The 14419-nt window shown below is 49.0% G+C and overlaps 1 protein-coding gene across 2 annotated transcripts; it reads right to left on the bottom strand.

Annotated features, from left to right (window-relative positions):
* Positions 1 to 2068: 2068 nt before the first annotated feature.
* Positions 2069 to 14275, bottom strand: LOC309794517 (zinc finger protein 419-like). 2 transcript variants are annotated; one of them, XM_082606139.1, is made up of 5 exons: positions 13998 to 14275; positions 12166 to 12204; positions 9540 to 9666; positions 8947 to 9045; positions 2069 to 4655 (listed from the first exon to the last, which is right to left on the bottom strand). In XM_082606139.1, the coding sequence occupies exons 1-5, from the start codon at positions 14085 to 14087 to the stop codon at positions 3556 to 3558; spliced, it is 1455 nt and encodes a 484-aa protein (XP_082462265.1). In that variant the 5' UTR covers positions 14088 to 14275; the 3' UTR covers positions 2069 to 3555. The 2 variants fall into 2 exon arrangements, with proteins under 2 accessions (XP_082462265.1, XP_082462266.1); XM_082606140.1 differs by lacking the exon at positions 2069 to 4655 and adding an exon at positions 8551 to 8813.
* Between the last annotated feature and the right edge of the window lie 144 nt (positions 14276 to 14419).

Raw genomic sequence — 14419 nt, 5'->3', positions numbered from 1 at the left:
GACGTGGGAATGTTCTAGAAACCACAGGTGTACGCTATGTCTTTTGGGACCAGAGAGCAGGTGGGCAGGAATCAGCCGTGAAATGGCAAATGAGGAGCTGGGCCTTCTGAGGGTGGTGGGAGCCATAGACGGTTTAGAGCTGATGGAGGTGCCCTGATTCAGGTCGTAACAAGCTTTCTCTGGCTACAGAACACACTGTGGGGGTGATTGTTTCCCTAATATTCAGTCAGCTGTATTTTCCTCTGACAAGATCTAATGATACATATTTTATTATTTTGACTTTTTTCTAGATTTAATTTGTTCTATATTTTGTTAAGGATTTTTTTCACCTGTATTAATTAGGACTATAGTTCTGTAATTACTATTTTTTTGTACTCATTACGTTTTTATATCAATTAGTTGGTCTCTTAAAATGAGTTGGAAAGCATTTGATCCTTCTCTTATTTTCTGAAAGGACATGTTATTGTAGTATTATTTACCCTGTAAATGTTTTATAGAATTTGCCAGCAGTGTTTGATAATTTCTTATTGTTTTTGAACATATTTTTTTCAGTTTATTTCTAAATACTTCATATTTTGATGGTATTATAACAGATTTCTTCTTTTCAATTTCCAAACATTCATTGCTAGTATATGGAAACACAAGTAATTTTTGTATATTGGCCTTTTTATCCTGGGAACTTGCTAAACTCAATCATTCTCAATCATTAGACCTAGTAGCTTTTTGGTGAATGAGTTGTAATTTTCAACATAATCATGTCTTCTTACATGAATAGACAGTTTTGGTTCTACCTTTACAATCTTTAGAATTTTTTTTTATGTTACTAACACAGACCACTAGTACAATGTTAAGTGATGAGCATAGACATACTTGCATTATTCCCAATATCAGGGCAAAAGCATTAGGCTTTCACCATCAAATATATTAGCTATTGTTTTTTTCATAGATACCCTATATCAGGTTGAGGAAGTTCCCATCTAATCCTAATTTGCTGAGAATTTGTATCATTCACTGGCTTTGAATTCTGTGAAATTCTTCCACTACATCTTTGAGATGATTGTTTTTAGTCTATTAATATAGATTATAGATTCAGTTGTTAAATCATCTTTGCATTCCTGATAAACAGCACTAGGTTATGATTTATGTGTTTACATATGTATATGGCTGGATTCAGTGTGCTAAAATTTTGTTAAGGTTTTTGTTGTATCTATGATCATGTGGGTATTGGTCCATAGTGTTTTAATAGCATCATTCACTTAACTAGTTGGGAAGTGTTTGAATCTTGTTTTAGAAGAACTTCTGTGTAATTGGTACTGTTTCATCTTTAAATATTCTTTAAGAGTTTTTACATGTTCCAGGGATGACCTGGTAGCTGACAGCCACCAAGAAAACAGGAATATCAGCCCTATAACCACAAGGAACTGAAATTGCCTAACGACTCAAATGAGCAGGAAACAGAATTTCCTCCACTCCATGAAAAAAACCCACAGTCCTGCCAACAACTTGAGTTTAGCACAGTGAGCCCATCCCAGGTCTCAGTGGGCATATGACATATAGAACTATAGTATAAATTTATGTTGTTTAAGCCATAAGTTTTTGGTAATTTGTTAGGACAGCAATAGAAAGCTAATACATCAACATTATTCTTCAAGTACTTTTTTTTTTTTTTTGGCCATGCTACACAGCTTGTGGTATCTTAGTTTCCCAACCAGAGACTGAACCCGGGCCACGGCAGTGAGAGCACTGAGTCCTCACCATTGGATCGCCAGGAAATTCCCTTCAAGTACTTCTTTACTTTCTAATGCAAGAATATTTCCTATGCTCATGTTATACTTTCCAGCTCCAACCTGGAAATAGCCTCTTATCTAAGGAGTTCTGGTTCTTTTTATTGAAATATCGTATTCATAAGCCAATAACTGGACAATCAATATGCTCACAGCTGCTGGAATGCCACTTCTTTCTAGGCTGTCTCAGAAGAGATAGGGAATGTGTTCATATGTAAACATTTCTACGTACATTGAGTTTTTTAGGTGTATTTAACTTTACAGAGATTTCACAAGATTGGATATTTATTTATTTTTAAAATTTATTGATTTATTTTTGGCTGTGTTGGGTCTTTGTTGCTGCTCACAGGCTTTCTCTGGTTGTGGCGAGCAGGGGCTACTCTTCATTGTATATTGTGGTGGCTTCTCTTGTTGCGGAGCATGGACTCTAGGCATGCAGGCTTCAGTAATTGTGGCTTGTGGGCTCTAGAGCATGGGCTCTAGATCGCAGGCTCAATAGTTGTGGCGCACGGGCTTAGTTGCTCCATGGCATGTGGAACTACCCGAACTAGGGCTCGAACCTGTGTCCCCTGCATCAGCAGGTGGATTCTTAACCACTGCACCACCAGGGAGGTCCCAAGACTGGATATTTAAAAGGGTCTTAAGACTCCAATAGCATACTCAGATAAGGCTTTTTTTACAGGCAAAGATAAGAGAAAGAGTACAATACCAAAAGTACAATCAATAAAAAACAAATGGGTAAATTGGATTTCATGAAAACTAAGAAATTCTACTCTAGGAAAGATAACGTTAAGAAATGAAAACCAAAGCCACAGACTGTGAGGAAATATTGGTAAAGCATATATCAAATGAGTAACTTGCACCCAGAATATATTAAGAAATTGCAAGACAGTTCCTTAATAGTAGGCAAAAAACTTTGAACAGATAATTCACTAAAGATATATGGATGGCAAATACACAGGGAGTCATTAGGGAAATGCAAATTAAAACCACAGTGAAATACTACTAGAATGGCTAAAATGAATGGCCAGTGTCTTACATACAAAGTTCAGGAAGGATGTGAAGAAACTGGAAAACGAATACACTCCAGGAAATGTGAGATGGCATAACCATTTAAAACACAAGGTGGCAAGTTCTTAAAAAGTTAAATATTTGGATCAACTTCCAGCATGACAGTGTGAGGAACTCTGCAAGCCCTGCTTCCCAATGAAACTGGTGAAAAATTATAAAAACACCATCTAAAGCCTCTAGAAATGATCCTAAGTCTACACAGCAAATGAGGAAACATTTAAGGAAATCTAATACTCAGGACGAACAGCAGGAGCCAGTCACATCTGAACCAAGGCCACGCCCTCTCTCCCTGCTTCGAACTCAGAGATGAAAACTCCAGACTGAGGCAGCCAAGAACACAGGGCTCCCTCTCACTAGAGCTGCCAGGCAGAGGACTAGCCTCTCAAGAGGGGCAGGATGTCAGCAGTTCTCATCCTGCTCCAGTGTGCATGTTTGGATGAATGGTATTCAATTGTTGGCTCACTCATAAAGGCTGCTCTCAGAGCTTCCATGTGTAAGTTGGGTTGACCAGGAGACAGCACATGCCCTGAACTCTTAAGGCCTTTCTCCGATCTGAACTTTCTGGTGCCAAACAGGGTTAAGACTGTGGCTACAACCTTTCTTCGTGTCCCCGTATTCATAAGGCCTGTTTGAGCTGTGAAGTTTCTGTTGCTGAATCAGAGTGGACCTTTGGTTAAAGACGTTTCCACGTTAGCTGCATTCAAGACTTTTCTCCACTGTGAACTTTATGGTGTTGAATGAGGTTGAAACGCTGGCTAAATGATTTCCCACAACTGCTGCACTCATAGGGCATTTCTCCAGTGTGAATCCTCCGATGTTTAACAAGGCTGGAGCTGTGGCGGAACAATTTCCCACATTCCCTGCACTCATAAGGCCTTGCTCCAGTGTGAACCCTCTGGTGTTTAACGAGGCTAGAATTCTCACTAAAGAATCTTCCACATTCATTGCACTTAAAAGGCTTTTCTCCAGTGTGAACTTTTCGGTGTTGCATGAGGCTAGAGCTTTGGCTAAAGAATTTCCCACATTCGCTGCACTCATAAGGCCTTTCTCCAGTGTGAACTCGCCAGTGATTAATAAGGCTTGACTTGTGGCTATAGAATTTCCCACACTCACTGCACTTATAAGGCCTTTCTCCAGTGTGAACTCTCTGATGTTTCATGAGGCTTGAGTTAAAGCTAAAGAATTTCCCACATTCGCTGCACTCATAAGGCCTCACTCCAGTGTGGATTCTGTGATGCTGAACAAGTGTGGAATTATGCCTGAAGGCTTTTCCACATTCACTGCATTTAAAAGGCTTTTCTCCAGTGTGAACTCTCCGGTGTTGAATGAGGTCAGCATTGCGACTAAAAGATTTTCCGCATTCACTACACCCGTAAGGCCTTTCACCAGTGTGAACTATTTGGTGTATAAAAAGGTTGGATTTATGGCTAAATAATTTGCCACATTCGCTGCATTCATAAGGCTTTTCTCCAGTGTGTAGTCTCTGGTGCTGAACAAGTAAGTATTTCTGACCAAAGGCTTTCCCACACTCGCTGCATCTGTAATGCCTTTTTCCAGGGTGAAAGCCGTCCCCACTTTCGGTGCTCCTATGTGGCTCCCCTCTGCTGTGAGCCACCTGATGCTTGGGAAGACCAGAGCTAGTTGGGGAGACCTTCCCACCCTCCTCACCCTCTTCTCTTCTTGAGGGTTTCTCTCCAGAGCTCAGCTTCTGGTGTTGGTGAAGGTTTGCTCTGAGCACTCCTTCTACATAAACACCCTGCTCAGGTGCCACGTCCTCAGCCTCCGCTCCACACCAACAACCTGAAAGCAGAGAAATGCTGATGAAGAGTACGTCGACTTTGGCGGGACGGGGCAGCACCCTCACAAACGTGTCTGACGCAGCCAGTATGGAGTCCCTGGGATTACTGGCAGGGTGAGGGAGAGCTCGCTGTGCAGTGCAGGACCTGACAACCTCACAGGTCAGGGGGACTCATGAGTAGCAAGGAGACAGGATGGGATGCAGCCCAGGGAGGAAAGGCAGGGTCTCCAACACACTCCTCCGCAAATGGCTTTCAGCAGGGTTTCAGCTGCTGGTGACACAGGAACACAGTGCAGAAGGATGTGTCCAGGCCCAGAAAAATTGAAGGCAATTGAATAGCTGGTGTTCAAGGACTATTAAGGATATGTGTACGCCTCACGACACATGGAGTGAAAGCTTGTATTGTGACCTGGAAAACTTCCCATCCTCCTGTTGCCTCAACAGCCCCACAAACAAGCTGTAAACTATGCCACCATGTGCACCAGTGTGAGAAGGTGGGCCCCTGCCACAAGTTCTCTTACCTACCCTGCTGACTGAGACCCAGGGCCATTTAAACACACCGGTGACATCCCCTCGCACCTTCCTCTTGTTCCCCTCCGCAGTCCTCACCAGCGATGCTGCATCCCCTTCCGAGGAGTCCACCGTGGCACTCTGTGCAGGTCGGTGGTGCTGGCAACCGCTGCTTCACGGCTGTCGCTCTTTGTCTCCTGATCCCGTGGGTACTGGGGGCCCCACTCCTGGAGATCAGTGGCTCAAGATCTTACGATCCAGGATCTTAGCAGGAACATTTAATTCTAGCAACTCCCGATAACCAGAGGAGGTGGGCCAATTATTCAAGAAAAGTAAAACATCTTTGCAACATTGCTGGGCTCTACTTGGTGCCACTTGCCTATCAACATGCCAACTACTGCTCAGCTCCTGAGGTCTAGGAACGATCGGAAAAGGAGATCTGGCCACCAGAGCTGTCCTGAGTGGATCCCGACCCAGCTGAAGTCACCTTAGAAAGGGAAGCTGCTGCCTACGAGAGGGGCCACAGAAAGGCAGCGTCCAAGGTCTTCTCAGACCCAGAGGCTCAAGAACACAGGAGATCACAAGGAATTATAGGGTGAAACTTGCAATTTCACAAGACTAGAAATACCAATGATTCTTAAAGATTTCATTCAAAGAGGTGGGGAAAGGGAGCTGATTGGTTACTGAGAGCATTTAACATGGGTGCACGTTCAGCCCCAGAGATGAGGCAGCTGCCAGCATTTGGAAAGAGGCTACGATGCACAATTAAAGATACGTTGGCCCTCCAAGTTCAACTCTCACCTGGTATTTGGGGCCTGAAGGACCCCAGGGAGGACAGAGGGCATCCCAAACGCCAGCGTAGGTGTGCCAGAGACCAAAACTTTTGATGGGATTATAAAGGCCTCAGACGAGGAATCAGAAGCCTCTACCACCACTTGGGACTCAGAAGCCCTGCTGTTAACTGAATTGGATTTTCATGGCCTGGAGATGCCCAATGGGAAATAAATGGTCAAGGAAGCCCATGTGCTCCTTTGCAAAAACCAGAATGGTTCAATGGATCTATCAGTCCTTTGGGCATTCAGACAAGGAGAACCCTGAGCACGTTTCTAAATCAGGAGGCCCTCTTTGTCACAGAGTCCAGGAGTTGTTCTTGCAGGCGCCCATCCCGATACAGAGTTTTGTTGCTTAACCTTATTGGTATATCTCACACCAAATGGGAGGCCATGGATGGAACTATCTCCAGACATGCCATGAGAGCTGCGTGCACCCTGACTCACACATTCTGACGTATCACATCCACCGCCTGGTGTGCGGGTAACCACCCCCCACGCCTCGCATCCTTTCCCGACTGGCTGACACCCCCTACTGCCTCCAGGGTGATACTGGTAGAACGAGTCATGGCAAACAAACTGCACCAGGTGTCCATGATCTTTATCAAACAGCTGCCCATGATGGTGGCCCCTGATGCTTTGAGTTTTCCTATGAGAGACAGATGTGTGTGACACCTGAACAAGCTCAAGACCCTCTCACACCGTGAGAACCTGTGGCGTTGCCCCTGCTGGTGAAGGTAGTAAACATGCCATAGTACCACCTGAAACAAGGTACTGGCCTTTGGCTGGTTGTTCAAGATCTACTAAAAGAAGGGGAGATTATTCCTGCTATTTCTCCTTAATAGGAGTGGCACTTAACTGTTGGTTATCGAAACCTTAAAGCTTAAGTTCCCCCCATCAGGGGTCCAACACCTAACATAATCCAGTTAACTGAAGACATCAAGAGGGCACCAGTGACTACTTGGCCGTGGTGGATCTGGCCCAGTACATTTTATTCTGGGCCTATGACCCCTTAGTCACAGCCCCAGTTCGCCTTTACCTTCGAAGGAACCCAACATACATTTACCAAGTTGTCCGTGAGTTATTTAAACAACCCAGCCCACAATTACCGCCAGGACTCGAACCGGGTCTCCTCCCCACTCCAGTTCTTTATCCACCAGGTACCCCCCTTTTTCCATCAACCCAAGGACGCTGGGCAAAACAGGCAATTATCTATTCCCATCTTATTTTTTTATTTTTATTTTTTTGGCTATGTCGTATGGCATGCGGGATCTTAATTCCCCAACCAGGGATCGGGCCTGTGCCCCCAGCAGCAGAAGTGTGGAGTCTTAACCACTGGGCCACCAGGGAAGTCCCTATTAATTCCCATCTTAATCAGACTTGTGATAGCCACAGGAGACGCCAGCTTTGGCACCAGTGCAGCAGCCGTTGTCAAACAAGATCAGATCATGTCTGCCAACCAGCGCCTTTCAGTGGCTGTCTCAGATCACGTACAAAGGCTGCAGGAAACCTTGGCCCTTATTCAACAAACCTACAAGTCTCTGAGCCCGGATGGTCATGGATAACAGACTGGCTCGTGATTGTTTACTAGCCAGGAAAGGTGGCTCAGGACAGCTACAGGCCAAGCTACGAGGATTAGGACAAGTGGTAAAAATCTTTCGTAACATAACCAAAAGCTTCCAAAAGACTCCCTTAAACCCGGAGGTGCCTGATCTGTTCTCTTGCCTTTCCCCTACTACCTGCCGTGCTGGCTGCAGCCTGGGTTTCAAACCCTCATTATATACCTGGTAGGACCCTTCTTAGTTGTCACCTTTGTCAAAGATTGCCTTTGGTGGTAAGAACAGATTTTTCCTGTCACCTCTAACATCGCCACAACCCAGGTGGCAAGCGTCACCCATCCCAATGAGAGTTGATAATGATGTTGAGACACCACAGGGTCAACTATATTGCAACCTTTGAAGCTCCCTGTTTTCCTGCTCCTTCGGCATCCCCACAAAGAGGCTGTGAGCACCCCGCCAGTGGCACCAGGGTGAGGAGGCTGGTCCCTGCCACAAGTTGCCCTTCTGGTCCTCCCCCGAGTGTGACCTAGTACGTTTAAATGCACCAATAAAATCCCCTCGTGTTGGGACTTCCCTGGTGGTGTAGTGGTTAAGAATCTGCCTGCCAATGCAGGAGACACGGGTTAGAGCCCTGGTCTGGGAAGATCCCACATGCCATGGAGCAGCTAAGCCCGTGCGCCACAGCTACTGGGCCTGCGCTCTAGAGCCTGCGAGCCACAACTACCGAGCCCGTATGCCATAACTACTGAAGCCCGTGTGCCTAGCGCCAGCACTCTGCAACAAGAGAAATCACCGCAATGAGAAACCCACGCACCGCAACAAAGAGCAGCCCCTGCTTGCCGCAACTAGAGAAAGCCCACGCGCAGCAACGAAGACCCAACGCAGCCCAAAATAAATAAATAAATAAATCCCCTTGTGCCTTTTCTTGCATTCTCCCCCCAGCCACCAACAGAGACACTTGCCAACAGGTCCTCACCCTCTGCTTCCCCCCTGCTCCGTTGAGCCTGCTCCCTCGTGCTCCTCCCACGTGACCCCCTTCTCGGCGTGCAGTGACTGTATCTCTGGACCTGTGAGCATAATAGACTTTGGTTTCTTCCTTAGGCTCTCCTGTGTTTCCTCTCGTGGCTGCACCTGCCTGGCCATGTCATAAAAGAGCACAAAACGGGTCTGCTGTTGGCGAGCACTGCAGAGGAAGCACTGGAGGACGGGTGGGGGACAGCCCTGGCTCAGAAACCAGAGCAGCCCTGAGCAGCGGGCAGAGCTGAGGAAGAAAAGGAGAACATCAGCCTTGGCCCCTTGTTTGACACCAAAACATCAGGGCACCGTGGAGAGACTCTGGTACGATTTGAACCCACCCCTGAGCTCCCTCTTCCCCACTTCCTCCCTCCAAGCACCTCTTGGCGTAGCTGTGATCACGACTCCACAGGCAGGCACAAAGGGCTCTCCCCACTGCTCCAGCTGAGTAACTTCCTGGATCCTGGAAGATGTGAGTCCTAAGGGAGGGACAAGGCAGGCAGGTCAAAGCAACCTGCACCACGGCAGCCCACAGGGACGAAGACTGAATATGACAAACAAGAAGCTTGGAGAAGGATCTTGCAGGAGCGACCCAGTCAAGCAGTGGTCGTGTTGGTACCTCGATTCCTGGCACAGGCAGATCCCATGTCAGCCAAAGGAAGAGGCCAGAGCTGGGCGCACAGGACTGCCGTGGATCTCCACAGCATCGGGCCAGGGAGAGGCCAGCAGTGTGTGACCCATCCCTCGGGCTACAACACTCCTGATCCCCAAACCCTTTCCTGCACAACTCTGGGGCAGCAGCAGCTTGGGGACAGAAGGGGTAGTGTACGCAGGCCAGGCTTTCACTCACAACACCTACGACAGGACACAGGGAGGGACGCGGTACCCACGGACCAGCTTTGGGAAGGACAGACCTGCCCTTGGAGAAGGGGGAGAGCAGAGCCCCGCCGACGCTGTGGGTGCAGGAACTTACCCAGGGAGGCCGTCAGGGAGAAGTTCTCCAGCATCACACGGCGGTGCAGGAGTCTCTGGGCTTCATCAAGAAGCCCCCACTCCTCCTGTGAGAAGTAGACAGCCACATCCTCAAAGGTCACTCGGCCCTGCCAAGATGGGGATGGTTCAGCTTATGTGCAGCCTCCTTCCCAGGACTCTAAGCATCTCCCCAAATATCCACCCTCCTCCCAAGCGACCAACCTCAGAGGAGATCCCAGGCCCTGGTGCCGTTGATGCCCACCCTCTGCTGGCCGTCTCGTCGATCACCGTGTTCAGCCCTCATCAACCACGTGTCACCTGAGCCCCGGTGCTGGCCTGCAGAGCCTCACCCTTCTGCCAGACAGCTCACCTGGGATCCTCTAGATTGTGCTTCCCAAACACAACCAAAACTGAGTCACTGTTCTCCCCTCAGGCCGCAGTCCAAGGGCCTAGGGCCATCAGTTGACACTCCCCCCAACATGTACATCGTTCTTTTTTTTTTAATATAAATTTATTTATTTATTTTATTTTTGGCTGCGTTGGGTCTTCGTTGCTGCATGCAGGCTTTCTCTAGTTGTGGCGAGCGGGGGCTACTCTTCATTGCGGTGCATGGGCTTCTTGTACTGGCTTCTCCTGTTGTGGAGCACAGGCTCTAGGCAAGAGGGCTTCAGTAGTTGTGGAACACAGGCTCAGTATTTGTGGCTCGCGGGCTCTAGAGGGCAGGCTCAGTAGTTGTGGCGCACGGGCTTAGTTGCTCCACGGCACGTGGGATCTTTCTGGACCAGGGCTCGAACCCGTGTCCCCTGCGTTGGCAGGCGGATCCTTAACCACTGCGCCACCAGGGAAGCCCTGTACATTGTTCTTTACACCACAGCTCCCTTCACAGCCCCAACCCCTCGCTGCCACCACCACCCCCTACACCACATCCTGCATCTCCCCGGCCTCACCACGTGCCAGTGTGCACATGGCGTCCTGAGGGTGCTTGGCAAGTGCAATCAGAAGCCTACTGTCCCAGTGTTCCAAAGGCACTAACTGCCAGGGGCAACCCCCAGGCTGCTTTGAAGGCCCCCTTACTTGGCCCTTATCCTTGCTTCATCGTCAGCCACCCGACACGACGCACAGATCTCAGGTACACTCAGCCTCCTTCCACTTCTGTGTTGCAAAGCTGTCCCCTCATCAGTCTCAGCTTCCTCTGACACTTACTCAAAGCCCAGGTCCAGGGACTTCCCTGGTGGTCCAGTGGTTAAGACTCTGTGCTTCCAATGCAGGGGGCTCGGGTTCCATCCCTGGTCAGGGAACTAAGATCCCACATGTGCGCAGCACGGCCAAAAAATTAAAAAAAAAAAAAAAAGAACAAAAGCCCAGATCCACCTGTCTCTCACATCAGGCCTAACAGCTGTCCCAGAGGACCCTGTGTGATCTTGTGCTAACCTCCAGGTCACAGTGGGGATATGAACAAGAGCCTGGGGAGCCCATAGCTGGATGAATAAGCAATAGCACCAGGTTTGCTGTCATCTCACTGCCTTGTCTCATATCCACTCCCCATGGAAACCCTGGCCACCAGCCAGATCCTCCTCACTCCTACAACACCTCCCCATGGCCACTACATTCCCTCATGTGTTTCTGTGAAGCCCACCACCCCATCTAGCAAGAGACCCAGTCCTCGGCCCCGCACACTCCTCCTTTGTCACCTAACACACTGCCACAGGACCTGAAGGTGCCCCCTGCCAAACCTGATCGCAGTTCCATCGTGGTCCACACACCATCCATATTGTGGATGAATCCAATCTGAATGCTTCACCTGAACTCAAGATGTGTGTGTCCAGGTATCCACTGGATGAATCCACCCGGGTTTCTGGAGCATCTCAGCTCAACAGCCAGAACCTAGCTCCTAATATTCCCACTGACAATTACTCTTGCCGCCGACTTCGACATGGTAGTACTAACCCTGCTTCTAGCTACTAAGGCCAAACATCTCAGAGTCACACTCTTCCTCTTCTCTCTCCCACCCTCCACATCAGACAGTCTGCTCAGACCTACTTAAAAAAAAAAGACACAGACTCCAACATGTCTCCCACCTCCACGGCCGCTACTGTGGTCCAGCTACCAACACTCGCCTGGACTATTGCAGTAGCCTCCTCCCTGGTCTCCCTGTAACCCAACAGTCTGCTCTCTACTCTGCAGCAGAAAATGCTTGTTAAGCCTGGGTCAGATCAGTTCCCTCTGCTCCAAACCTTCTATGGCTCCCACCACCCTCCGAATAGAGGCCCACCTCTTCAGCCCACCAGTCCAGGTCTAATGCCTGCTTCCTGCTGTTCCCACCAGACATAATGGAGACCTAAGGTGGCCCGGGCATTCCCAGCTCAGCCTCCCCTCTAGCATCTTCTAATGTTGACCACTGGGAATGGAATTTCTTCTAAGCGTCATGCCACTGGTTGCCAGAAATGGAAACCAATCCGTATAATTCTTGGTCTGGACTCAGGGACCTGACCTTGGATGACCACCTTCCAGGGATCTCAGATGGCAGGGTAGGGAGTGTAGCAGGTAGAGTCCCAAGACACTACAATCCTGGAGCCCATGCAGGTGGGAGGTGAAAAGGGTGAAGACCGAGGACACCTTTCACTTACCTCTTCATGGTCTGCAAGTGATTCTGCAGCCACAGCAACCTATGGAAAAGCAAGGCTGTGAGAAGCAGGCAATAATGTTGGGCCCCAAAGGCTCAATCAAGGTGCCTTACACCATCTGGGCCTCAGTCCTCAGTGATGCCTCTTACCAGCTGTGTGACCTTGGACAAATACTCGACCTCTCTGTACCTCAGTGTTGTGATCTGTCAAATGGGGATAACAATGGTGTCCACTCAGTGGGGCTGCTGTCTGCATCAAACTCATTCCTATGCAACAAGTTCTAAATATCAACTCTTACTGTTCTCATAAGTGATGCTTCTGTCAAGATTTCCTGGTAGGTATTAAAAATGCAGTTTTTTTAACATGGCTTTTAACTAAGAAAATACAATATTGAAGATGTTTGATTTAATTGAATGCTTAGCAGTATATTGAAATTTCAACCAGTTATTAAGTGTTTATAACCATTACCTTGTTAAAGCCATGTCATTTTAATTGCCTATGTAAGTGTGTATGTATATACATTAATATTTATGTACACACGTATATATGTATTTTAACAGTTAGTGTTAAATGAGTATTTATTTCATAAACTCACGATTTAATAAACTGGGGACTTGGGCCTGAGAAAACTGAGTAGATACTAGTCCTACAGGCAGCCTAACTGCCTGCTATACACTCTCCTGAAGGGAATCCTGCTAGGGGCCTTTGCACTGGAGCAGCTGCTCATCCCTCCTGCCCTAAAAGCTGGGGGAACTTAGGCACCAAAGGAGATGCTCTACTAGCCTCGCTGAGTATTCTTTTTCTCCACAAGGAGTGGAAATGAGGGCCTGCGGAGCCTGGAGTGGCAAACCTACGCCACTGAACATCTCAGTCTCCACCCCAGACCTGGGTCCTTATACCCTATAACCCTCCATTCCTGCACACACCAGCCAGAACCACTTTGGAGCACAGGACTCCACCCCTCTGGAGGCAGCCCCACCCTCCAGGCTCATCTGAAATAAAAACTTTGATTCTCCCTCCTAAATAGGACCCACAGTGCTTGCCCTGGTCCAGGCCACCACCCATCATCCCTTGGATATCTCCAGCCCAGATCCTTCCGCAGAACCCCATGAGTGAGTGAGCAAGCTACCCCCATGACACCTCCACTCTGGGACATCTCAGGGTTACCATGTCCAAAATCGAACTCCCAATCTTATCCCTGAAGCCTGCTCCCTGCAAACCGAAAAACAGGATCGTCCTTCCTTCCCTGCTTTTTCACAGCCACCTCTGGTGCAGCAGGAAATCCGGTCAGTTCAATGTTCAAAGCCCATAAGAAATCTGATCAGTCCTCCCCGCTGTTGCCACCAGCAGTGGTCCAGTCCGCACCAGCACTCTCTATTAGTCTATTGTACTTACAGGTCTCCTAGTCTCCGCTCTTATCACCCCCACCCCGCTCTGTTTTTCCCTGAGAAGCGTTGGAAAACTTTGACACATAGATTGAGTCTCTCCACTTCACAACCCTCCGTGGCCACCAGCGGCCGCAGAATGAAGGCCCAGCTGCTCCGGCTGCCTTTTCACGTGGGACTCATCCCCTTAAGCTGTTCCGTGCAGACTCGAGAGAAACTTCAAGTTTATGCCTCTCAGTTCGGTTACTGTTCCAAGTCTTTGATTGTGCAGGTCCCTCTGCCTGTAACCCTCTCCCACACCCCATCATACTGGCTGACAGAAATGGGGGACCCCTCCCCCCACGAGCTCCCTACAGACCTGGACCCAGAGGCTCGAGCAGGGCACGATCAGTGGGGCCTTTGGTGTCCGGTGGGGTGAGGGCGGTGAGAGACCGGAGGACGAGTGTTTACCTGAGCCGGGACTCTAGGCGCTGCCGCAGACATCGGAGTCTGTGGGCGGGGCCGGGCCGGGAGCGGCGGACCAGGTCGGGCCCCAGGCATCCCTGTCCCCGACCCAGAATCAGGTCACCTCCGGGCGCTGCTGCCCGAACGTCAGACCCGCCTCAGTGCAGTGCAGCGCCTGCCTCCTCTCTCGGCTTCCCGCTCTTGTCACCCCAGTTCAAAGCAGCTTTCCGGAGCCTCAGGCCAGGCGGAGAGACCCAACAGACCCCAAAACGACCGCCCCTAAGTGGACGCCAAAAGTCCCGCCCAGCGGGTTCCGCACGCGCGCGGAAATGTCTGTTTTCTTGGCCGAACACAGCCACCGGGGAGAGCAGCGCCTGCTGGGTAATGTAGTTCACACACCGCCAAACCTTGAGGAAGTGGACACGTAA

The sequence above is a fragment of the Mesoplodon mirus genome (assembly GCF_964341445.2).
Source record: "Mesoplodon mirus genome assembly, chromosome: 19".
NCBI classification, from domain to species: Eukaryota; Metazoa; Chordata; class Mammalia; order Artiodactyla; family Ziphiidae; genus Mesoplodon; species Mesoplodon mirus.
This window is presented reverse-complemented; position numbering and strand designations above follow the sequence as displayed.